This window comes from Homarus americanus, unplaced genomic scaffold, assembly GCF_018991925.1.
Source record: "Homarus americanus isolate GMGI-L3 unplaced genomic scaffold, GMGI_Hamer_2.0 scaffold7626, whole genome shotgun sequence".
In the NCBI taxonomy this organism is placed as follows: domain Eukaryota; kingdom Metazoa; phylum Arthropoda; class Malacostraca; order Decapoda; family Nephropidae; genus Homarus; species Homarus americanus.
This window is the reverse complement of record NW_024718273.1, coordinates 2,361,883-2,387,237: the sequence shown is the minus strand read 5'-3', so window position 1 is coordinate 2,387,237 and position 25,355 is coordinate 2,361,883. Positions and strand designations below refer to the sequence as shown.

General features: G+C 47.4%; 1 protein-coding gene across 1 annotated transcript in view; it reads left to right on the top strand.

Annotated features, from left to right (window-relative positions):
- Positions 1-25,355, top strand: part of LOC121859369 — a 532,182-nt gene that overhangs the window by 344,228 nt on the left and 162,599 nt on the right. The window contains exons 57-60 of the mRNA XM_042356146.1: positions 2,344-2,480; positions 3,410-3,568; positions 6,719-6,858; positions 12,881-13,043. Coding sequence (XP_042212080.1) covers positions 2,344-2,480; positions 3,410-3,568; positions 6,719-6,858; positions 12,881-13,043 — 599 coding nt within the window. The remainder of the gene's footprint in view (positions 1-2,343; positions 2,481-3,409; positions 3,569-6,718; positions 6,859-12,880; positions 13,044-25,355) is intronic.

The following is a 25,355-nucleotide window of genomic DNA, read 5'->3' as shown; positions in this document are numbered from 1 at the left end:
CCAGTCTGTCTCTTCCTACACTTTCTGTCAGTGCATGGATGAATTAACTTTCAATTTCCATTTCAATTTCAATTGTTTATTCCTTGATAGAGGAAACGGGATCCTAGTGCTGTCACTAGGTACCCCTGTACAATGACACCAGAAGCATCTGGCAAGTGTGACAAGTATATACAGTATAAATATTATGAAGGGGCTTACTAAAGCCCAAGGAAGGAAGGATATTCCTTTAACACATAATCAATATTATTTACAAAATATCTGGCCAGTATGGGGAGGATCATCGTGTCTCCGTCAGGGGGTCGTGGAGTGGTGGTCCAGCAGGCGTCACGGAAGCGTTGTGTGTGAGGACATCTTAGGAGGTAGTGGATAAGGGTGCTGCTGTCGGGTCTTCAGCATAATGCACAAGAGCGTTGCTCAGGGGATGCGGGGATACCAATCTCCCAAGCAAAGTCATACCCAATGATGATACGGGCAGCAATCACGTCCCCTATCCGCGACCCTTTCCCGTAGACGTACGAGAGATCAGGAAGTTTACGGAGGACATCGTACCAGGTGGGCGGGGAGTCCAGGGGGATGGCTGCTTCCCGAGCTTCTCTCTGTTTGCGGCGAATTTGGATCCTAATCTGTAAGAGTGTTCCAGGAACAACGTAGTCAGGTGTGGCCTTGTTGTAGCCAGTCTTGGCAAGGCCATCTGCTGCCTCATTCCCCAAGATACCGACATGACTGGGTATCCATAGGAATGTCACAGGACGGCCTGCATCCTGAAGTGTGGATGTTAACCCTCGTATTCGGAGGATGAGGTCCTTATTTTCCCTTGATCCAAATGCGATCCCGTCGAGAGCAAACCTGGAATTGCAGCAAACAAGCAAGGGGCAGAAACCATCTGTTTCTGCCTCAGCGAGAAGGGCAGCAAGGAGGGCTATTAGTTCAGCCTGAGTGGAGGATGCCCCGTCAGAAACTCTGAGAGACAGTTTGATAGGCTCAGGGGCATCAGGACTTTTATTATCCATAACATCCGTTCTAACTGACCTGTCTTCCTCTTTTTAGCAGCATTTTGATCCGAGAGGAGGTCTTGGTTATAACTTCATCTTAATAAAGAATAATGGGAAATTAGGTATATTCAACATCAAATTAGGTGTTGAAAGAAAATAAGTTTTTTGTTTAAAAATTATTTGTTATAATTTATTACTTGGCTTCTAATAAACTTACATCTGTATTTTTTCTTCATTATAATTGAAAAAATAACAGGGATACAAAAATGGTCTAATGAAAACAATTCCATGAAATGAATACAATATTTCATTATGAAATAATATGGTGAAGAAAACTTTGTTTTGTTGGCTTGGCGAGTTAATGCAAGGCATATACCTATGTAGGTATAAAGCTAGACGTCGCATTCTGGACTTTATCACAAAAACAGTTTTTTAGAAGAAAAAAGTTTTTTTCCTGCACCCAAAAATATGTTTACTCACTTATTCATAAAATCTGTTCTAAACGACTTATCTATATATTTTTAGCACCATTTGGGTTGCAAAGGTCTTCGCTACAACTTTATTTAAATATAAGAATATGAGAAATAACTAGTGCAGGTATGCACATTATTTCTGATCTGAATTCAGCATTCACGAATTTCCTGTCAGGTGTTTTCGGAGTGATGAAAGTTACGTAAAATGTTTACAGTTATATATTCGTTAGCCGGAATCCTTCTTAACCGGAACTCCCGGATAGCCTTAATAGAAAATTTCTCAGAAAATAGTTCCCAAAGCCGGAATTTTCCTGAAAATTCTGGGGATGGGAAATTTTTTCAGGTTTGAGAGATTAAGATCAGGTGCATTTTCCGGAAATTTCAAGAAAATTTTCCGGTAAAAATGAAAATTCCCCCAAATTATGGGAATGGGGATATTTTTCTGCCTTTGAGAGATGAAATAATGCATCATTCTAAAATATTCTGAGAAAATTCCGATACCCAGAAAAAATTCTGGGGATGGGGGATTTCTTTCTGTCTTTGAGAGAGTCGTCTCGTTGCCTGGAAATATTTCATTCCCAGAAGTACTCTGCACCAATTGTTCCAGCTAATGGGTATATCACTGTATCTCCATATCAAATACTATCCAGTATGTTATAATGAGCCTGTTGTAAGCTGATTTTCTGAAAACTCTCTCAGGGAACACATCTAGAGCCTTAATTATTATGGGAAAAATTACTCATTATAAAATATTTCACTTTAGTCGCTTTTCTCTGCAATACTTCCCTGGCATATTATAATAACCTGTGTATATTATTCAATTGTAATTTAAAGATACTTTATGTATAACATTATAATCTCATTCTATACATCACCAGGTGTAATAATTGGTCACCTTATTACAAAAAAGAAGAAAAGGATAGTGAAGGTTTAATACTGAGTCTGGACATGCTGCGAACCTACAAAGGCTTTGTATGTGAAAACCCTGTTAATGCATCCTGCAGGGAAGTTACTAGTAAGTGGTCTTAACCAATGCTCTTAGTGCATGATTATATAACAAATATAATCCTATTATTTCACTTTCTGTATTAATTATAATGTACTGTACAGTACAGGGGCCCCCAAATTCGCCAAATCCGCGAAAAACATTTGCGGACAGGGGCGAGTGGGGGGGGAGGGACATTTTTACTTGTGTACAAAGAAATATATATTTCCTTTATGTGTTGCCCTTAGGACAATTATTTCTTTTACCTGTACTATTGTATATATATGTGTGTGTGTGTGTGTGTGTGTGTAGACACACACACACATACACACACACAAAACACATACAAATTAATAATGATTAGAAAATCCTTTCACAAATAATCAAACAAATTTATTAAGAATGTGACAGTCTACCCTCTAGTTCGTGCTCTATTACTTTGTTAATAGAGTACGAACTAGAGGGTAGAATGTCACATTTTTAATAAATTTGTTTTTGATTATTTGTGAGAGGATTTTCTAATCATTATTAATTTGTGTGTGTGTGTGTGTGTGTGTATCTACACACACACACACACACACACACATATTTACAATACAGGTAAAGGAAATTACTGTCTCTAGAACGAATGGCTCCCTGTCCCACCGCGAAAATGCCGGCAACTTTAAAACTACCCACAGACATTCTTGGGCACATGCAGGGTGTCATCCGCGAATAACCGAGAACCGCTAAGTAAAAATCCGCGAACTTGGGGGGGCATACTGTACTTAATTACTTAAGTCATAAGATATGAAAGGTATTTTGTAATTATTCTGAATGACCTTTGCAGATGGTCTTGCATAAATTTATTTAATATATACTGTAATTGCCAATAACATAGGACACTACTATACACTATCTACAAATTTGCTTTTCAGTGAATTTTCAAGAAAAAAATGATTTTTCTGTTTTTTCCTCAGCCAAGCTTCCTGCTGTTGATCTCGGGCAAACTTTAACCTGTGATGCTGTAGAAGGTCTCAAGTGCCTCAATCTTGATAATACCAAAGATTGTCATAATTATGAAATCTCATTCTTCTGTGAGTGTGAGGAAACGACTCCTATATCAACTACTGATATCGGTGAGTAATTCCTTTAAGTGTGTTGGAGACCCAATTGGTCTAATTATGGGCCATCTCCCTCTTAAGAAAATAATTACTACAGCTTTTGTGTTCATGAAATGGGCTGTACCTACAGTCTCCTACATTAGTGTTATTAAGAGATAGAAGTACAGCATGTGGTCTCAGATCCAGATTTAGTTATATACAAGGGGTCCCCAGGTTACAAACGGGTTCTATTCCTGAGGACGTTCTTAAGTCAGATTTGTACGAAGTCAGAATACATGCTATGTGCATACCGTACTTACAGAACAGTGTTTAGAATCCCACTATATCATAGTCTAAGTCCTTATATACGTATAAAATCGTTTAATTTAAGACAAAAGAAGAAATAGAATGACAAAATATAGTACATGAAAGTAAAAAACAAGTCATCAGGTAAATAAAATACTGTACTCTAAATTTCAAGTTCAACCCCGTTTGTATCGGCGGGCGTTCGTAAGTCGAACAGTCATAAGTTAGGGACCCCCTGTAATGAGATCAGTCACTTAGGGTATTTCTACATTTCTTTTCTTAATCCCTTCGCTCAGAGGGGCTGATATTGTCACCTAACACCCTATCTGAGTGGGTGAAGGAGTGGATGGGTTAGGAATGGGGTGAGTGTGAATGCAAGCTTCACTCATTCAGCTGGTAGGCCACTGACCACCATGTGGTGCTCAGTCTCTCATCAAACAAGTAAACAGACCAGGCTTGCCACTTGGAAAAAAAGAGATGAGAAATCAGGTAAATATGGTAAGCTCAATACTCACCCCAACACAAAGAAAATTTTTTTGACTAGGCCTAGTGGGATTTCAAAGTGTATTGGAAATAAGACTAGTGACATAACAGAGAAATTCCACCCTCCCAGCTTAACCAACTGCTATTGTTGTGGAGATTAATGGACATACCAGGTACGTCCTTTTTATTTCATACTTGGTGTAACAGGATGTACGATTACATCTCTCTACCTCAAGGGGTGAATGCTCCTAACACTTTTTGAATTGCCTGAAATTTATTTAAAGAGCCAGTCACTCGCTCTGTTTGAAGGCCACACAATTGAACTAGGCCTATGTCTATAGGCCTGAACGTTTATATTATATTAGGTTTTAGTAGCGAAACCCAATTGTCTGTTTCTCCTTTTATTGAGGAACTGCTGTTGATACAATTCCAGAGTGTAAATCATCCGTAACTTTCACTGTATATGAGTGTGAAGAGAAGGACGGGGGCTATGTAAATAGACCGATTAATCACTCCCTTCTTGTGTGTGAGATTGAGTGGAACCTCTATGAGTAGTGACCCATCGAGGGAGAACTGAGTAGGCACGTCGTCCTCCCTCGAGGGAAGACGGAACCATCCACGATGGTTCTCAAATAACGTCTTCTTCTATTCAAGGATATCAAACTACTGCCCACTTTAGGTGGCCAGGGAACCGGCTACTTAATGCCTTAACTCAGCATAATATGACGCAGTTTCCTGTGAGCACACCTTATCACGTGCACTGAACATGTCACCTCATAGCTAGTGGAAAGTTACAGGGGATGAATCAGTATATAAATCAAATGTAATTAACCCATTTATATAATTCTTCTGTTTATGAAACAGGGGCCATTACACAATGACCAGAAATTGCAGAGAAGATATTTTTCCCGAGCGCTATTCGTGGCTAAGATATTGTCAAACATTTATATAATTGATGCCTTTCTACGTAAAAAGGCCTGGGAAATCACATGAAACCCTCATAAATAAATAAATAAAATAAATATATATAAATAAATAAATATAATATATATATATATATATATATATATATATATATATATATATATATATATATATATATATATATATATATATATATATATATATATATATATATATATAAGCTATTTTAGCAAATATAAGTGAAAGGTGAGCGTTTACAGTTGATTCCTCTTTGTGCTGTACCGACATCATTGCATCAGTTAGTATAAAATGCACATAACAAGAAAGAGTAAATCATGAGGAAGACGATGGTGTAATGAGAAAAATTATAATGTAAAAAGTAACAGAGTTACAGAATTAAATATAAAAAATAAGTGATGATTAGGTGCACAGTCGCCCAAATGTTTATACACGTTATTATTCTTGTTATTTTTTTGTTGAAATATTTTGAAATATTTTTTTTTTTATGGTGGACTATTATCGTACACATACTAAGGAAGAGAAAGAGAACAGTTAGAAGTTTCTGTGACAAAAACTGAAATTTTGGCAATAATATTTCCACTTACCTCTCAGACGAGGTAGACCTTGGCATATGCAAGACAATGGCGATGGCGTTAGGAATACATATCAAATAAGAACAATATATTCATTATAATTCACCATACCCATATGCATGACTCTACTGCACATAGATGGGTTGCCACCTAACCTTAAAACGTGGTTCCGTGCAATTTGAACAGAAACTTTTAGAGAAAATGAAAAAAAAATGCCTTACTGGCATGTCTGATCGTGAGGCAAAAGTTTCATTTACATTATATCAACATGCTAGTCTGAGTGTTTGATCCCAAGAGTGTTAATACAGGTATATGCTTTCTTCTATACATCTGTCTTATTAGCCGTTATTTTGTAAGCATGATACAGTACAGTATTGACACATATTATAAGAATTTCCACATTAATATTATTGTGAAGGAGCACAAGAAGCAGCAATCATATTTTTAGATTGATAAAAATTCAGCTAACATCTCAAAATAAGATTAGTTAACCTATTGGAGCTATATTAACCTCTTGTTGTTGATCGTCAGACATTTTTGGTAAAAGTTAATGACATCACCCGAGCCCAATGTGACTGTGTGTTTGCATGCATGCATAATAATAGTAATAACATTAATAATACTGTGATAATAATAATAATAATTAACTGTTTATTGAGAGATAATATCAGTTATAAGCTAAAAATACAGAATGAACAGAAATGACATAGGTTATATATATATATATATATATATATATATGGTGACATTGGGAGTGAGTCATTGTCTCATTTCATAGTAAACATAGTTAGGGTTCGCACATGTCACATGGTGTTTAGCTGAAACTTTCACGTAATGTAGTGAGACCACTTTGTATATGTGTGAGTTTTGTCCATGCCAGCAATGGGAACAACCACCACCTTGGCACCATGTGATGCCTGGTCTCCTTGGATCAATGACATTAGGCCTTGGCAAGCTGATGGTGACACAGAGTTCAAGACCCTACAACAGTTACAAGAGGACCACCAGTTCTGTCTGGAGGTTAGTTACCTCACAGTTCCATACAGTTTTATTCAAACCTATTAATGAGGTAAGTCATGTATAAAGTTAGATACTATGTGTTAAATATTATCTACATCTATTTTACTTAACACTTAATCTATTTTACTTAATACAGAAAAAATGTTTTAAATTAGATATGTTACTCACTAGATTTGAACACTATCTGCATCCTTCCTGGTAGATGTTGGATGATATTTATACTCTGATCTTGTAAGACATGTTTAAAAACCAATACAGTACAGTACTCACATTATAAGAACCTTATTCCCTTGTATATAGCTATTACATAGGCTTCCCAAGATGACCCTTAAATGGTTAGAAAGATCATGCAAAAAATGACAATTGTAGGTATTCTACTAAATTTCAAGAACTGTTAAATAAGGGATCCAAGTTATTCCTTGGTTTTACAAAGATGAAAGGAGAAAATATACTTGCAGTCATGAAGACGTCACCTGAAGTATGAAATTTCATAGAGAAGTTTCAAGGTTACGTTTATGTTGCACTGAACAGATGCAAAGCTTATGACAAGTTTTGGGTCACTCAATGCTACCACTTCCAAAAATTTGGACACCTTGCTTCAGACTATCCCAGGAAGCCTGGTTCTGCAGTTTGTACCTTCTGTGCATGCTCAAATAAAATCCCCACCTTGCAGTGTATTCAGTAAGTAGACATTATTGTCTCCTAGGTTATACCCAATCACAAAATCAAGTCTACCCCCATCAGATGTGTCACTTTGTCTGTGTCGTATACAGTGATATTATGATTATTGATATAATTCACGAACACCCTGCCATTAGAGCAGGGCCGGATTCAGGAGTGGGCAAAATGGGCAGCTGCCCAGGGGCCTGCACAATCTAGGGGCCTCCACATGTGCGGTAATAGCTATATCAGGGCTGGTCGACTTGAAACCATATGAATGACTCCAGTCATGTCTCACTTTTGTGAGTGTGTGTGTGTTGGGAATTTGTACACTATCAATAAATATACAGTTAATTAAAAATTTCTCAATGTTCTAATTTCCTCAATATAACTGCATATGGCTTCAAATTTCTAAAAAGAAGTGTTCAAATTTCAAAATTTTCCCGGGGGGCTTATAGCTCCCCCGGAACTCCCAGATGTTTAGGCTCGCTTCACTCGCCACCCCACCCTCTTGGGAAGTTATAATGGGGGGGCCTCCACAGGTTTAAATCCGGCACTGCATTAGAGTTACACTAGACATCACCAAAGAAAGTGTGACGAGAGTTAAAGTCACCCATACACAGCATAGCAGTGTTACCTGCTGTCTTTGGTAACACGTCCGCTCGCAGCTCATTACACCGAACAAAGATGTTATACAGCGAAAATTGACTGTTTGCTAGCTTTACTGTAAATTGTTGATAGTGAATACTTTCATCATTGTGAGTTTTGATCCATTTACAAACCAGACCATTCTTTACATAAGTGAGCAGGCTACTTCCTGCTTCACTATTGTATGCTGTAAACCCAGCTATGATGGGTGCAGCTTTCTTCTGGGTGCTGGACATGTAAGGTTCTTGTAAACCAATTACATCAATGTTAAAAACTTTAACAAACCATTGTAGGTCATTGATTCTGCGGTTAACACTCCGGATGTTTCATGAAATGAACCTAAGATTTCGTGTTACTCTTTCCACCTTGAATGGAGTAGAGAGAGTCGTGCCTTGGCTTCATAGATCAACCTGACCAATAAGTTAACCGTTTCAAATTCATCACCCCTACCCATGGAGTTCTTGATAATGCATCTCACAGCCCTTATTCCGGTAGGATTTTTATACACAGGTTCCTTCATTAGTCCCGGAGTTCCTCCTCCGAAAATATTGGAAGAAGTACAGGGTTATGGACATTTTTCAGACCTGGGGTTAATAAAGAGACCACGCTGGCAGTCTGGGGCTCATTCTCCCCATTCATGCTTTCATCACTGTCGGTCTCACTCTGGCTACTCACCCTCAAGTTCGCATCATAATGAGAGGAGGGCACCAGCTCCTTCAGAAGCTCCACTGACATGATCACTGCCATTGTTCAGTGGTACACTTACTTGGCAGGCTTTAACCTGACCTGCATTGGCTAATGAAGGAGAGTCATTGTGGCTGTTGACTTCAGATGGTGGAGGCGATCCGGCCGCGTTGGCATCACTGAGTGTGACTGCTATTATGGATGGTGGCGGCCTCCCAGGACAACCTGGGTGCCAGGCCGTCACACCCTCCTCCCTGAACCTGGGACACTGCCTCCTGGGTGGGGAAGTGTGGCTGTTGATTTCAGGCGATGGAGGCGACTCGGCAGTGTTGGCGTTGTCGTCACTGAGTAAGACCTCTGTTGTGGGTGGAGGCGGCCTTCCAGGGCAACCTGGGTGCCAGGCCGTCACACCCTCCTCCCTGCACCTGGGACACTGCCTCCTGCGTGGGGAGGTGTGGCTGTTGATTGCAGGCGATGAAAGTGACCGGCTGACATGGTGCATCCCAGAGTGCTAAGAGAATTGTGTAACGAGCTTGCCGAGCCCCCAAAGATCCTGTTTTGTGTTTGCCTGGATGAACAAAAGGTCCCCAGTGATTGGAAAGTGGCTTATGTGAGTCCTATTTTCAAGAAGGGCGATCGTCGCTCCACGAACAACTATAGACCAGTGAACCTGACCAGCATAATATGTAAAGTACTTGAGAGTATTATCAGAGATGCCGCGATGGAACATTTACTATGAAACAACCTTGTAAAGGATTGCCATCACGGTTTTATGTCGGGCGCTCCTGCTTAACACAATGCTCAAGGTATTGGATATTTGGACCCATATTATGGAATATCGACAATATATATCAAGATTTTGCCAAGGCTTTCGTCAGTGTACCCCACGAAAGGCTCAAAATCAAACTGGAAGGGTACGGAATTCGTGGAAATGTCCTAGCGTGGATAGAAGACTTTCTACATGACCGCAAGCAGTGTGTGGTGATTAAAGGCACGAAATCATCATCTGTACCTGTCACAAGCGGGGTACCACAGGGCAGTGTATTGGGCCCACTGTTGTTTGTTTGTTTCATAAATGACATGCCTGACGTTGTACACTCCTCCATACAAATGTTTGCCGATGACGCCAAGTTATTTTAGGAAATCAAGAACCATGCGGACTGTGAAGAGCTGCAGAAGGATCTCTGTGAGCTCCAAGAATGGTCGAAGAAATGGCTGCTGAGATTCAATGTCACGAAGTGTAAGACCATGCACCTGGGGCGTACCAACGGTAAGGAGGTGTATTATATGTCCCAACGGGATGAAGAAACTGCACTATTTGAGACAATGTGAGAAGGACCTAGGTGTGTATGTTGACAATGAGCTGAAGTTCTCGGGCCATTGTGAGAAGAAGGTAAATCAGGCAAATAAATTATTGGGTCTTATAAGAAGGTTGTTCAGATATGTCGACGGTTCGTCCCTCGTAATGATCTTGAAGAGTGAAGTGCTTCCCCACCTGGAGTACTGTCACCCCGTCTGGTCCCTGAGATTTGATAGGGACTGTCAATTGATTGAAAATGTTCAAAGGAGGGCCACCAGACTGGTGCCTGCATTTCGGCACCTCAACTACCCTGAGAGATTGGAGCGCCTGAACTTACCTAGCTTATACTACTGACGGGCAAGGCGCGACCTAATTGAGGTGTATATAAATCTTAAGGGGCACTACTCAGTCGAGTGTCCTTACTTGGAGCTGGCGGACGCTCGCCCCACAAGGGGTCGCAGCTCAAGATTGAAGAAGCCACAGTTCCAGAAAACTGTGAGGGCAAACTTTTTCGGAGTGAGAGTTGTGAATTCTTGGAACAATCTACCAGAAAGTGTTGTGACGGCACCGAGTGTGAACTATTTCAAGACAAGACTTGACCAACACTGGAACAGGTTCAGGTACATTCAGGAGCCGGTGCATGCCCAGTACTTGCCAACAGTGCGTAACAGAGACGTGACCGATCACCTAAGCAGCTACCGAGCCGATCAGTGGTGAAGAGGATAAAAGTAAAAAAAGATTTGTCTTGATGACAGGACTTAAGTGTCAAGTACCTTTTAAAGTCCACAACTACAGAGTCCCTAGTGTGTGATGCCGAACTCCATAATCTGTTATTTTATTCTGAATAAAAATTTGCCCCTTGCTGGGATGTCTTCCTTTATAGTAATCTAAGTGAACTAAGACATGTGTGTGTATGCTCATGCCCTTGTGGCAGGATGATATTATTTAAAAGTTGCTGAGATGTCTTGCAGATCTTGACCTCTCTGGCACATTCGTTAACTCAGTGTTGCTGTCCAAGACAGTACAGCTTGTTTTTTTTCTGTTATTGACTTTTCTTTTCCTGTTCTCCTCGATGATTTGTTGGTATTGCTATGTGCTATCACTAGTTGCACTGTATTTCCCTATGAGTGGTGGATCAAATGCACACTCATAGTCCTTTAGAAAACAGATTTTTTTTCCAGGCACTGCTGCCTGCTGTTTGCCCCATTTTTTTCCAATTTTTTTTTTCAAATTTCCACAGTGGTCACTGTTATCACTATGAACTGTCCTAGCTAAAGGCACAATACTGCACTCTCTGATCGGCCTTTGGATGGTCAGTCACAGCCATGAACATGCCTCGTTTAAAATATTCTGAATAAATCTTGGCATATAGTAATTATTTTATAGTTGTATCCCCACAGCCTCTGGAGATGTTCGGGGTACTTGGTTCTAACTACAGGAGCGAACATAAACACCTGTAGAGTTCTGTAGGTTCTATTCAACGGAAATATACTAGGGTGCGCTTACAAGCACAGGTAGTCCTTACACTCCTAATGGGTCAACTGACCTCTCTCTGACCTCTCAGGTGACATGTGGTACATTAGCAGCTTCCAGATGTCGCCAGGCACATTTATCTAAGCGTGTGGTGACATGAAACAGGGGCATTGCCACACGCTACTGACTAGAGAAGTATTGTATATATATAGAGTACATACATGTTATACATACAACATACATAATATACATACAGCCTCTAGCTCCAGTCAAGTAGGGAGAATATTTCAATACTGTACACAATTGCGAATAACATTAAAAATCTTTTATTGACTTACACATTCACATCACTTAGACGATCTTGATGCTCTTAAGTAATCACTGTCTAATTTCTGACGCTCAACAATGAAGGCCCGAATGCCGAGCACGCTTTGTTACAAAGACGCAACACGACACAACCCACGCAACACGACACAACCCACGCAACACGACACAACCCACGCAACACGACTAATAAAGGAACATGGTTTAGAAAGTATTAAAACTTAAAGAGTATGTATGTGAATGATAGAAATCAAGCTGTCACTTTTTGTGATCTTTTGTTGCAGTGCAGTATTTCTTTTTATTCTCAAGTCTATGTGTTTCAAGCTTTAGTGAAGTTTTTAGAAGAACTGGAGCTTTTGAGAAATAAAAGACCATTTGTTATTATTATTGGGTTCCATGTGCCATAGCCTGATGACATGTGTTGCATTGTACTTCTCTTGAGGTTAAACACACCAGAGTAAATGTTTTTTGCAGTGTGAAATATATTTGACCTTTTATGTAAGTTTATGGTGGTGACAGTCTGTGACCATCTTTGTCTAAATTGAACTACATACATTAGGTGGCTATGACAGAATCTCACACTGTTACTGTGGCAAGTGACAGTTGGTTTATGGGATTTTTGTTTTAGTTGTCAAAGGTTTTACAGAATTTGGGCTCCCTTGACATAGAGGCACTCCAGCCAAGAACAAGACAAACAACATACAGTATATGTTATAATATTCTGTTGGAAAAAGTGAAGTTAAATTATTCTTATGGTAAAATGAAAACAAACTAAAGCCAATTTGTCACTTCTCATGTTCTTGCCTAGAGCGCCTCATATTATATTCAGTGGTTAGAACACCTTTGACTCCTCTACCATCAGTGGTGAGGAAAATACTTATATAATAGAACAGAAGAAGTTAATGTATATTATTGCAATTAATACAATTTTAGGGTCAGCTGGCATATATTGAGTGTGTGGAGACAGCGACTGGTTTGAATTCAGCAGCAGATAAAGGCATAAGCTGTGATGTTCGATATGGTTTCCGATGCAGCAATGTAGACCAAGACCGTGGAAGCTGTCTAGACTACAAAATCAGATACTACTGTTCATGTGGTAAGAATAATGTTAATTTGTTAGTTATATTACAGTTTTTGTGCTGTTACCCAACAATTTAGGCAGTGCCATATGAATTATGTTTGTTCATACTTTTGTTCCTCACAGATATATTTCCTCTTCATAATTAGTACCGTATTTTTTTTACATATAAGAGGCACAGCGATATAATACACACCCCCCATTTTAGCAGGGAGTATTTAAGGAAAAAATGTGTGCACTTTCCTCCTGTAGCCATAATTTTCATAAAACAATATATAGTATACAGTACCAGTAAATGTGAGGAATAAATAAAAACAATACCAATAAATAAGTTTAAAAAAAATACTGTATTGCCAAACCAGTAAATAAAAGCCAAATGAAAGTTTAACACAGTTTCCATTTGCATATACGTCTGTACTCCCTGTTCACCGTAGCAACGGCGACGCTACCTTTGCTGATTCCCTAGCAACGCTCTCTCCCACCCCCTCCCCCCCGAAACAACAATCCGCCCAGCCGTCCTGCCACTCCCCCCCACTAATCCAGCCAACTCGTGTGCAAAGAAATGTACAATATATTCCTTTTATGTGTTTGCCCTTTGGACAATTATTTCTTTTACTTTTATCACAATATGTATGTAGAATGATGTGTGCATGTACTGTATATCAATAAAAATAAATGAAGAAAGTTACATATATCTAGCCGAAAATAACAGGTGAGGAGCAACAGCTTGGCACCAGTAGCCTGATGGTTACAGAGACGAGTCTAACCTGGCTGCAGTGTTGACTGTTGTTGGTGGTGAGTGATGTTGTTGTTGGTGGTGAGTGTTGTTGTTGGCGGTGGTGAGTGGTTGTTGTTGTTGGTGGTGGTGGTGGTGGTTGTGGTTGTGAGTGTTGTTGTTGTTGGTGTTGAGTGTTGTTGTTGTTGGTGAGTGTTGTTGTTCTTTTTGTTGGTGAGTGTTGTTGTTGTTGGTGGTGAGTGATGTTGTTGTTGGTGGTGGTGGTGGTGGTTGTGGTGGAGTGTTGTTGTTGCTGGTGGTGGTGGAGGTTGTTGTTGCTGGCAGGAGTGTTGTTGCTGGTGGTGGTGGTGGTGAGTGCTGGTTGTTGTTGGTGGTGAGTGCTGTTGTTGCTTGGTTGCTGCTTGTTGGTGCGGTGGTGGTGGTGAGTGCTGTTGTTGGTGGTGGTGGTGAGCGTTGCTTGTTGGTTGGTGGTGGTGGTGAGTGCTGTTGTTGTTGGTGGTGGTGGCGGGTGAGTGTTGTTGTTGGTGGTGGCGGTGAGTGTTGTTTGGCGGTGGTGGTGAGCGCTGGTTGTTGGTGGTGGTGGTGTGAGTGCTGTTGTTGGTGGTGGTGAGTGCTGGCTGGTGGTGGTGGTGAGTGCTGGTTGGTGGTGGTGGTGAGTGCTTGTTGGCGGTGGTGGAGGTTGTTGCTGGTGGTGGTGGTGGTGGAGTGCTGGTTGCTGGTGGTGAGCGTTGTTGCTGGTGGTGGTGGTGAGTGTTGTTGGTTGTTGGTGGTGGCAGGTGGAGTGTTGTTGTTGTTGGTGGTGGTGAGCTGTTGTTGTTGTTGGTGGTGGTGGAGTGCTGGTTGTTGCTGGTGGTGGTGGTGGTGGTGAGTGTTGTTGCTTGCTGGTGGTGAGGTTGTTGTTGGTGGTGAGTGTTGTTGTTGGTGGTGAGTGTTGTTGCTGGTGTGGTGGTGAGTGCTGTTGTTGGTGGTTGTTGCTGGTGGTTGTTGTTGTTGGCGGTGGTGGCGGTGAGTGCTGTTGTTGTTGTTGGTGGTGGTGGTGGTGAGCGGCTGTTGCTGTTGGTGGTGGTGAGCGTTGCTTGCTGGTGGTGGTGGTGAGGTCTTGTTGCTGGTTGGTTGCTGGTGGTGGTGAGTGCCGGTTTTGCTTGGTTGTTGGTTGGTGAGTGCTGTTGTTGTTGGTGGTGGTGAGTGCTGTTGCTGGTGGTGAGCGTTGTTGCTGCTTGCTGCTGGTTGCTGCTGGTGAGCGTTGATGCTGGCTGGTGGTGGTGAGCAGCGTTGCTGGTGGTGGTGAGGTTGTTGTTGCTGGTGGTGGTGGAGTGTTGTTGTTGTTGTTGCTGGTGGTGGTGAGTGTTGGTTGCTGGTGGGTGAGCTGCTGGTTGTTGCTGGTGGTGGTGTGTTGTTGTTGTTGCTGGTGCGGGTGAGTGTTGTTGTTGTTGGTGGTGGTGGTGGTGAGTGCTGTTGTTGTTGCTGGTGGTTGTTGTTGCTTGCTGGTGGTGGTGGTGGCGTGGGTGCTGTTGCTGTTGCAGGTGAGGTTGCTGCTTGCTGGTGGTGGCGTGAGTGCTTGCTTGCTGCTGGTGGTGCGGAGTGGGTTGTTGCTGGTTGCTGGTGCTGGTGAGCGTTATTGCTGTTGTTGGTGGAGCGTTGTTGTTGGTTGTTGTTGCTTGCTGGTGGCGGCGGTGGCGGTGAGCGTTGGTTGCTTGCTGGTTGCTGGTTGCTGTTGTTGTTGGTGGTGGTGGTGGAGTGTTGATGTTGCTGGTGGTGGTGAGTGTTGTTGTTGGTGGTGGTGAGGGTTGTTGCTGTTGTTGCTGGTGGTGGTGAGTGTTGCTGTTGCTGGTGGTGGCGTGGAGTTGGTTGTGGTTGGTTGTTGCTGCTGGTGGTGGTGGTGAGTGTTGTTGTTGCTGGTGGTGGTGGAGTGCTGGTTGTTGCGGTGGTGAGTGTTGTTGTTGGTGGTGGTGAGTGTTGTTGGTGGTGGTGGTGAGTGTTGTTGCTGGTGGTGGTGGTGAGTGTTGTTGCTGGTGGTGGTGAGCGTTGTTGTTGTTGTTGTTGGTGTGGTGAGCGTTGTTGTTGCTGGTGGTGGTGAGTGTTGTTGTTGTTGTTGCTTGCTGTTGTTGCTGGTGTGGTGGAGTGTTGTTGTTGCTGGTGGTGGTGGTGAGTGTTGCTGGTGGTGGTGGTGGCGAGTGCTGTTGTTGCTGGTGGTGTGATGAGCGTTGCTGTTGCTGGTGGTGGCGGTGAGTGCTTGCTGTTGTTGGTGGTGGTGGTGAGGTTGTTGTTGGTTGTTGCAGTGAGTGTTGTTGTTGTTGTTGCTGGTGGTGGTGAGTGCTGGTTGTTGCTGGTGGTGAGTTGGCGTTGCGAGGTTGGTTGTTGCTGGTGGTGGTGGCGGAGTGGGTTGCTGTTGTTGGTGGTGGAGTGTTGGTTGCTGTTGCTGGTAGCGAGTGCTGCTTGTTGTTGCTGGTGGTGTGGTGGTGGTGAGTGCTGGTTGGTGGTGGTGGTGAGTGCTGGTTGGTGGTGGTGGTGGCGGAGTGCGTTGTTGCTGGTGGTGGTGAGTGCTGCTGCTGTTGGCGGTGGTGAGTGTTGCTGCTGGTGGTGGTGCGAGTGTTGTTGCTGCTGGTGGTGGCGGTGAGTGCTGGTTGTTGCGGTGGTGGTGAGCGTTGGTTGCTGGTGGTGGTGGTGGAGTGTTGTTGCTGGTGGTGGTGGTGGCTGGTGGAGTGCTGGTTGCTGGTGGTGGTGGTGAGTGTTGCTGTTGCTGGTGGTGCAGGTGAGCGTTGCTTGTTGTTGGTGGTGGTGAGCGTTGTTGCTGGTGGTGGCGGTGAGCTTGCTTGGCGGTGGCGGAGTGCTTGTTGTTGGTTTGCGGAGGTTGGTTGTTGGTGGTGGTGAGGTTGTTGCTGGTGGTGGTGGTGAGGCTGTTGTTGCTGGTGGTGGCGGAGTGCTGTTGCTGGTTGCTGGGGTGTGGTGGTGGAGTGCTTGCTGGTGGTGGTGAGTGCTGTTGTTGCTGGTGGTGGAGCGGCTGGCAGGTGAGTGCTGTTGTTGCTGGTGGTGGGTGAGGTTGCTGGTTGCTGGTGGTGGTGAGTGTTGTTGCTGGTGGTGGTGAGTGTTGTTGCTGTTGGTGGCGGTGGTGAGTGCTGGTTGTTGCTGGTGGTGGTGGCGAGTGCTGGTTGCTGGTGGTGCGGTGGTGGTGGTGGTGAGTGTTGTTGCTGGTGGTGGTGGTGAGGTTGCTGTTGGTGGTGGTGGTGGTGAGTGCTGTTGCTGTTGGTGGTGGCAGGAGTGCTGGTTGCTGGTGGTGGTGGTGGTGAGTGTTGTTGCTTGCTGGTGGTGAGTGCTGGTTGGTGCGGCGGTGGTGGTGGCGGCGTTGCTGGTTGCTGGCGGTGGTGAGCTGGTGGTGGTGGTGGTGAGTGTTGTTGTTGGTTGGTGGTGGTGGTGGTGAGCGTTGCTGGTGGTGGTGGTGGTGGAGTGCTGTTGCTGGTGGTGGTGGTGAGTGTTGCTTGCTTGCTGGTGGTGGTGGTGGAGTGTTGCTGGCTGGTGGTGGTGGTGTGCTGTTGTTGTTGGTGGTGAGTGTTGCTGGTGGTGGTGGTGAGTGTTGTTGTTGTTGGTGGTGGTGAGTTTGCTTGTTGCTTGGCGGTGAGTGTTGTTGCTGGTGGTGGTGGTGAGTGTTGTTGTTGGTGGTGGTGGAGTGTTGCTGGTGGTGGTGGGAGTGCTGTTGTTGTTGCTGGGTGGTGAGTGTTGTTGTTGGTGGTGGTGGTGAGTGTTGTTGTTGGTGGTGGTGGTGAGTGTTGTTCTTGTTGCTGGTGCGTTGGTGAGTGCTGGTTGTTGGTGGTGGCGGCGAGTGTTGGTTGTTGCTGTTGGTTGCTGTTGTTGGTTGTTGGTGGTGGTGGCGGAGTGCTGATGTTTTGCTGGTGGTGAGGTTATTGCTGGTGTGGTGAGGCTATTGCTGGTGGTGGTGAGTGCTGGTTGCTGCGGTGGTGAGTGTTGTCGTTGCTGGTGCAGGTGAGCTGCTGGTGCTGGTGAGTGTTGGTTGCTTGCTGGTTGGCGGTGCAGGTGAGTGCTGGTTGCTGGTTGGTGGTGGCGAGCGTTGCTGGCGGTGGTGGTGAGTGCTGGTTGCTGGTGGTGGTGAGTGTTGCTGGTGGTGGTGGTGGAGTGCTGGTTGTTGCTGGTGGTGGTGTGAGCGTTGTTGTTGTTGTTGCTGGTGCTGGTGGAGTGTTATTGCTGTTGTTGCTGGTGGCTGGTTGTTGTTGTTGCTGGTTGTTGTTGGCTGGTGGTGATGAGTGCTGGTTGTTGGTTGTTGCTTGGTTGCTGTTGTTGCTGGTGGCGGTGGTGGTGGAGCGTTGTTGTTGCTGTTGTTGCGGTGGTGGGTGAGTGTTCGTTGCTGTTGGTGCGGCGAGTGCTGGTTGTTGCTGGTGGCGGTGAGCGCTTGCTTGTTGTTGTTGTTGGTGGTGCGTGAGTGTTGTTGTTGTTGGTTGGTGAGCGTTGCTGTTGGTTGCTGGTTGTTGCTGGTTGGTGGTGAGCGTTGTTGCTGTTGCTGGTGGTGGTGAGTGCTGGTTGCTGCTGGCGGTGGTGGTGCGGGTTGCTGGTTGGTTGTTGTTGCTGGTGGTGGTGGTGGTGGAGTGTTGTTGTTGCTGGGTGAGTGCTGGTTGCTGGTGGTGGTGGTGAGTGGCTGTTGTTGTTGCTGCTGCGCTGTTGTTGTTGTTGTTGGTAGGTGAGCGCTGGTTGCTGTTGTTGCTGGTGGTGGTGGTGATGTTGTTGGTGGTGGTGAGTGTTGGTTGTTGGTGGTGGTGGTGAGCGTTGTTGTTGCTAGTTGTTGTTGCTGGTGGCGTGGTGGCGGTGAGTGCTGTTGTTGTTGGCTGGTGGTGGTGAGTGCTGGTTGTTGCTTGCTGCGAGTGCTGTTGCTGGTGGCGGTGGTGAGTGTCATTGCTTGGTTGTTGGTTGCTGGCTGTTGCTGGTGGTGGTGGTGAGCGTTGTTGGTTGTTGGTTGGTTGTTGGTTGTTGCGGCGAGCGTGGTTGCTGGTGGGTGAGGTTGTTGTTGTTGGTGGTGGTGAGTGTTGTTGTTGTTGTTGTTGTTGGTGGTGGTGAGTGGTTGCTGTTGTTGTTGCTGGTGGTGGTGGAGTGTTGTTGTTGCTGGCTGGTGGTGGTGAGTGCTGTTGCTGTTGTTGTCGTGATTGCTGGTTGGTTGCTGTTGCTGGTGAGCGTTGTTGCTTGCTGGTGGTGGTGGAGAGCGGTTGTTGTTGTTGGTGAGCGTTGTTGCTGGTGGTGGTGGTGAGTGTTGTTGTTGGTGGCGGTGGAGCGTTGCTGTTGGTTGGTGGTGGTGAGTGTTGTTGTTGCTGTTGCTGGTGGTGGTGAGTGCTGTGTTGCTGGTGGTGGTGAGTGTTGTTGTTGGTTCGGTGCGGTGAGTGCTGTTGTTGCTGTTGTTGTTGCTGGTGGTGGTGAGCGTTGCTGGTTGCTGGTGGTGGTGGTGAGCGTTGGTTGCTGGCTGGTTGTTGGTTGCTGGTGGTGGTGGTGGCGGTGGCGCTGTGTTGTTGGCGGTGGTGAGTGCTTGCTGTTGGTGGTGAGTGGGGTTGGTTGCTTGTTGGCGGTGGTGAGCTGTTGCTGCTTGCTGGTGAGTGTTATTGTTGTTGTTGCTGCAGGAGTGCTGTTGTTGGTTGTTGTTGCTGGTGGTGGCGGTGAGCGTTGTTGTTGCTGTTGCTGGTTGGTTGCTGGTTGTTGCTGGTTGCTGGTTGCTGGTGGTGGCGGTGGTGAGTGCTGTGTTGCTGGTGGTGTGGTGAGTGCTGTTGTTGTTTGCGGTGGTGGAGTGCTGTTGCTGTTGGTGGTGGTGAAGCGTTGTTGCTGGTTGTTGCTGCTGTTGCTGGTGGTGGTGGAGTGTTGTTGCTGTTGCTGGTTGTTGCTGGTGGTGGTGGTGGTGAGCGCGTTGCTGTTGTTGCTTGCTGGTTGCTGCGGTGGTGGTGGTGGTGAGGTTGTTGTTGCTGGTGGTGGTGAGCGCAGCGTTTGCTGGTGGTGGTGGCGTTGCTGCTGGTTGCTGGTGGTGGTGAGTGCTGTTGCTGGTTGCTGGTGCTGGTGAGCGTTGGTTATTGTTGCTGCTTGCTGGCGGAGTGTTGTTGCTTGCTGTTGGTTGCTGGTTGGCGGTGGTGCAGGTGAGTGCTGCTTGTTGTTGGTGGTGCAGGTGAGTGCGGTTTCGTTGGTGGTGAGTGCCGTTGTTGCTGGTGGTGGTGGAGTGTTGTTGGTGGTGGTGGTGGCAGAGTGTTGTTGCTTGCTGGTGGTGCGTTGAGGCTGTTGTTGCTGGTGGTGGTGGTGAGTGCTGTTGCTGGTGGTGGTGGTGCGTTGTTGTTGTTGCTGGCGGTGGTGAGTGTTGCTTGCTGTTGCTGGTGGTGGTGAGCGTTGCTGTTGGTGGTGAGTGTTGCTGTTGTTGCTGGTGGTGAGTGCTGTTGCTGCTGGTGGTGGTGGTGAGTGCTTGCTGTTGGTGGCGGAGTGTTGCTTGTTGTTGCTGGCGGTGAGTGTTGCTGCTGTTGGTGGTGAGTGTTGCTGGTTGTTGGTTGCTGGTGGTGGTGGTGGTGAGTGCTGGTTGGTGGTGTGGTGGGTGGAGTGCTGTTGCTTGCTGTTGTTGGTGGTGGTGGTGGTGAGTGTTGTTGGTTGTTGCTGGTGGTGGTGAGCGTTGGTTGCTTGCTGGTGGTGCGAGTGTTGCTGCTGGCTGGTGGTGAGTGCTGCTGTTGGTGGTGGTGCTGAGGCTGGTTGCTGGTTGGCGTGGTGGTGGTGAGGTTGTTGCTGGTGGTGGTGAGTGTTGTTGCTGCTGGTGGTGACGGGTTGCTGCTGGCGGTGGTGCGGTGAGTGCTGGTTGCTGGTGGTGGTGGTTGTTGCTGGTGGTGGTGGTGGAGGTTGCTGTTGCTGGTGGTGGTGTGATGCTGGTTGCTGGTGGTGGTGGTGAGTGCTTGCTGGTGGCTGCTGGTGGTGGTGAGTGTTGCTGGTGGTGGTGGCGGTGAGTGTTGCTGTTGTGGTGGTGGTGAGTGTTGTTGGTTGTTGGTGGTGGTGGGTGAGCGTTGCTGGTGGTGGTGAGTGCTGCTGGTTGTTGTTGGGGTGGTGGTGAGTGGTTGTTGGTGGTGGAGTGCTGGTTGCTGTTGGTGGTGGTGGCGTTGCTGTTGGTGGTGAGTGTTGTTGCTGGTTGGTGGTGAGTGCTGTGGCTGGTGGTGGTGATGCTGGTTGCTGGTTGGTGGTGCGGTGAGTGCTGGTTGCTGGTGGTGGTGGCGGCAGGAGTTGCCGCTGGTGGTGGTGGTGGTGGTGGTGGTGGTGGTGAGGTTGTTGCTGGTGGTGGTGGTGGTGAGTGCTGGTTGTTGCTGGTGGTGGTGAGTGTTGTTGGCTGGTGGTGGTGGTGAGGTTGTTGCTGTTGCTGGTGGTAGCGTGAGTGTTGTTGCGGTGGTGGTGGAGTGTTGTTGTTGCTGGTGGTGAGCGCTGCTGGTGGTGGTGGTGGTGGAGGTTGGTTGTTGTTGGTGTGGTGGTGAGTGCTGTTGTTGTTGGTGGTGGTGGTGAGTGTTGTTGGTGGTGGTGCGTGAGTGCTGGTTGGTGGTGGTGAGCGTTGCTGGTGGTGGTGGTGGTGAGTGTTGCTGGTGGTGGTGGTGGTGAGGTTGTTGTTGTTGTTGGTGGTGGTGGCGATGCTGGTGGTGGTGGCGAGCGTTGTTGCTGTTGGTGGCGGTGAGCGTTGCTGGTGGTGCGTGGTGAGGTTGTTGCTGCTGGTTGTGTGGGTGGTGAGTGTTGCTTGTTGTTGGTGGTGAGTGTTGCTGGCGCGTTGGTGGTGGTGAGTGCTTGGTTGCTGGCGGTGGTCAGGCGTTGTTGTTGCTGGGGTGGCAGGAGTGCTGCTTGCTTGCTGGTGCGGTGAGTGTTGGTTGCTGGTGGTGGTGGTGAGTGTTGTTGTTGCTGGTGCGGTGAGGTTATTGTTGTTGCTGGCGGTGGTGGTGAGCGTTGTTGCTGGTGGGAGGTTATTGCTGCTGCGTGGTGGTGAGTGTTGTTGCTGGTGGTGGTGAGTGCTGTTGTTGCTGGTGGTGGTGGTGGTGAGCGTGCTGGTGGTGGTGGTGGTGGGTGAGTGTTGGTTGCTGGTGGTGGTGGAGTGTTGCTGTTGCTGGTGGTGGTGGTGGTGAGTGCTGGTTGGTGGTGGTGGTGAGCTGTTGGTGTGGGTGGTGGTGAGCGTTGTTGTTGTTGGTGGCGGTGGTGGAGTGCTGTTGTTGGTGAGTGCTGGTTGTTGTTGGTGGTGGTGGAGTGCTGTTGGTGGTGGTGGTGAGGCGGTTGCTGTTGCTGGTGGTGAGTGCTTGTTGTTGGTGGTGGTGGTGAGTGCTTGCTGTTGGTGGTGGTGGTGAGTGCTGGTTGCTGGTGGTGGTGAGTGTTGTTGTTGTTGCGGTGGCGGAGTGTTGGTTGTTGGTGGTGGTGGTGAGTGTCGTTGCTTGTTGGTGGTGGTGAGTGTTGGTTGTTGCTGGTGGCGGTGAGTGCTGGTTGCTGGTGGTGAGTGCTGGTTGGTTGCTGGTGGTGGTGAGTGCTGGTTGTTGCTGGTGGTGGTGAGTGCTGGTTGCTGGTGGTGGTGAGTGCTTGTTGCTGCTGGTGAGGTTGCTTGCTGGTGGTGTGCGTGAGGCTGGTTGCTGGCGGTGGTGGTGGAGCGCTGCTGTTGCTGGTGGTGGTGGTGAGGTTGTTGGTGCTGGTGAGTGCTGTTGCTGGCGGTTGCTGCTGGCGGTGGTGGTGAGGTTGCTGGTTGGTGCAGGTGAGTGCTGTTGCTGGTTGGTGGTGGTGATGCCGTTGCTGGTGGTGGTGGTGGAGTGCTGTTGTTGCTGGTGGTGGTGGTGAGTGTTGTTGCTGGTGGTGGCGAGGTTGGTTGCTGGGGTGGTGGTGGAGTGTTGTTGGTGGTGGAGGAGTGTTATTGCTGGTTGTTGGTGGTGGTGGTGAGGCTGTTGGTTGCTGGTTGGTGGTGGTGGTGAGGTTGCTGGTGGTGGTGAGGCTGGTTGGTGGTGGTGAGATGCTGGCGGCGTGCGGAGTGCTGTTGCTGGTGGTGGTGGTGGTGAGTTGCTGCGGTGGTGAGGTTGTTGTTGGTGGTGGTGGTGGTGAGCTGTTGCTGGTGGTGGTGGTGGTGAGTGCTGTTGCTGTTGGTGGTGGTGAGTGCTGGTTGTTGCTGGTGGTGGTGAGTGCTGTTGCTGCTGGTGGTGTGGTGGTGGTGAGCGTTGTTGTTGCTGGTGGTGAGCAGGTTGTTGCTGGTGGTGGTGAGTGTTGCTTGCTGGCGGTGGTGGTGAGTGCTGTTGGTGGTGGTGGTGAGCGTTGTTGTTGTTGGTGGTGGTGGAGTGTTGCTGCTGGTGGTGGTGGTGAGCGTTGCTGTTGCTGGTGGTGGCGGTGAGTGTTGCTTGTTGTTGGTGGTAGAGTTGTTGCTGTTGGTGGTGGTGAGCGTTGGTTGCTGTTGCTGGTGAGTGCTGGTTGTCTTGGTGGTGCGGTGAGCGTTGTTGTTGGCGGTGGTGGTGAGGTTGGTTGCTGCTGGTGGTGTGGTGAGTGTTGGTTGCTGGCGGTGGCGGAGCGCTGCGTTGAGGTGGTGAGTGCTGCTGGTTGCTGGTGGTGGTGGTGAGCGTTGCTGGTTGTTGGTGGTGGTGAGTGCTGGTTGTTGCTGTTGCTGGTTGCTGGTTGCTGGTGGCGGTGGTGGTGGTGAGCGTTGCTTGCTGGTGGTGGTGGTGAGGCTGTTGCTTGCTGGTGGGTGGCGGAGGTTGTTGCTGGTGGTGGTGGTGAGTGTTGTTGCTGGTGGTGGTGGCAGAGCGTTGGTTGCTGGTGGCGGTGAGGCTGGGTTGCTGGTGGTGGTGGTGAGTGTTGTTGCTGGCGGTGGTGGAGAGTGCGTTGTTGTGGTGGTGGCGAGTGCTTGCTGGTGGTGGTGGTGAGTGCTGCTGGTGGTGGTGGCGGAGTGCTGGTTGGTGGCGGTGGTGAGTGTCAGTTTGCTGGTTGGTGGTGGTGGTGAGTGCTTGGTTGCTGGTTGCGAGTGCTGGTTGCTGGTGGTGGTGAGTGTTGTTGTTGTTGGTGGTGGTGGTGGTGAGTGTTGTTGTTGGTGCAGGTGAGTGTTGTTGCTTGCTTGGCTGGTGGTGGTGGAGTGCTGTTGTTGTTGGTGGTGTGGTGGTGGTGAGTGTTGTTGTTGTTGCGGTGGTGAGTGTTGCTGTTGTTGGTGTGGTGGAGTGTTGCTGTTGCTGGTGGTGAGTGCTGTTGCTGGTGGTGGTGGTGAGTGTTGTTGTTGTTGGTTGTTGTTGCTGGTTGTTGTTGTTGCTGGTGGTGGTGGTGAGCGTTGTTGCTGTTGTTGCTGGTGGTGGTGGTGGAGTGTTGATGTTGTTGGTGGTGGTGAGTGCTGTTGCTGGTGGTGCGGTGAGTGTTGTTGTTGCTGTTGTTGGTGGTGGTGGGAGTGTTGTTGTTGTTGCGGTGTTGTTGCTTGCTTGCTTGCTGGTGGAGTGTTGTTGTTGCTGGTGGTGTGGTGAGTGTTGTTGTTGCTGTTGCTTGCTGGTGGAGAGTGCTTGTTGCTGTTGGTGGTGGAGCGTTGTTGTTGCTGGTGGTGGTGAGTGTTGTTGTTGCTGTGGTGGCGGAGTGCTGTTGTTGTTGCTGTTGTTGCTGGTGGTGGTGAGTGCTGTGTTGGTTGGTGGTGGTGAGTGCTGTTGTTGTTGTTGGTGGTGGTGTGCTGTTGTTGTTGTTGCTGGTGGTGGTGAGTGCTGGGTTGTTGCTGGTGGTGGTGGTGGTGAGTGTTGTTGTTGTTGTTGCTGTTGGTGTTGTTGTTGTTGTTGTTGCTGGTGGTGGTGGTGGTGGAGTGCTGTGTTGTTGGTGGTGGTGAGTGCTGGTTGCTGTTGGTGGTGGTGAGTGTTGTTGTTGTTGGTGGTGGTGAGTGTTGTTGTTGTTGCTGGTGGTGGTGAGCGTTATTGCTGGTTGCTTTGCTGGTGAGCGTTGGTTATTGGTTGCTGGTTGTTGTTGTTGGTTGGTTGCTTGCTGGTGGTGGTGGTGAGTGCTGCTGTTGCCAGTTGGGTTGCTGGTTGCTGGTTGCTTGCTGGTGGTGGTGGTGAGCGCTGACGCTGTTGGTGGTGGTGAGGTTGTTGTTGGTGGTGGTGAGTGTTGTTGTTGCTGGTTGTTGCTGGTGGTGGTGAGTGTTGTTGTTGTTGGTGGTGGTGAGTGTTGCTGCGGTGGTGGTGAGCTGTTGTTGTTGCGTGGTGAGTGTTGTTGTTGGTGGTGGTGAGTGGTTGTTGTTGCTGGTGGTGGTGAGTGCTTGTTGGTGGTGGTGAGTGTTGTTGTTGGTGGTGGTGGTGAGTGTTGTTGTTGGTGGTGGTGAGTGTTGTTGTTGTTGCTGGTGGTGGAGGTTGTTGTTGCTGGTGGTGGTGAGTGCTGTTGCTGGTTGTTGCTTGTTGTTGTTGGTTGGTGAGTGTTGTTGCTGGTTGGTGGTGTGGTGAGTGGCTGCTGGTGGTGGTGGTGGTGGTGGAGTGCTGGTTCTGCTGGTGGCGGTGGTGAGTGCTGTTGTTGTTGGTGGTGGTGGCAGTGCTGGTTGCTGTTGGTGGTGGTGGTGAGTGTTGTTGTTGTTGTTGGTGGTGGTGAGTGCTGGTTGTTGATAACACGTAACCGGAACCCAGGCCAATAACGAG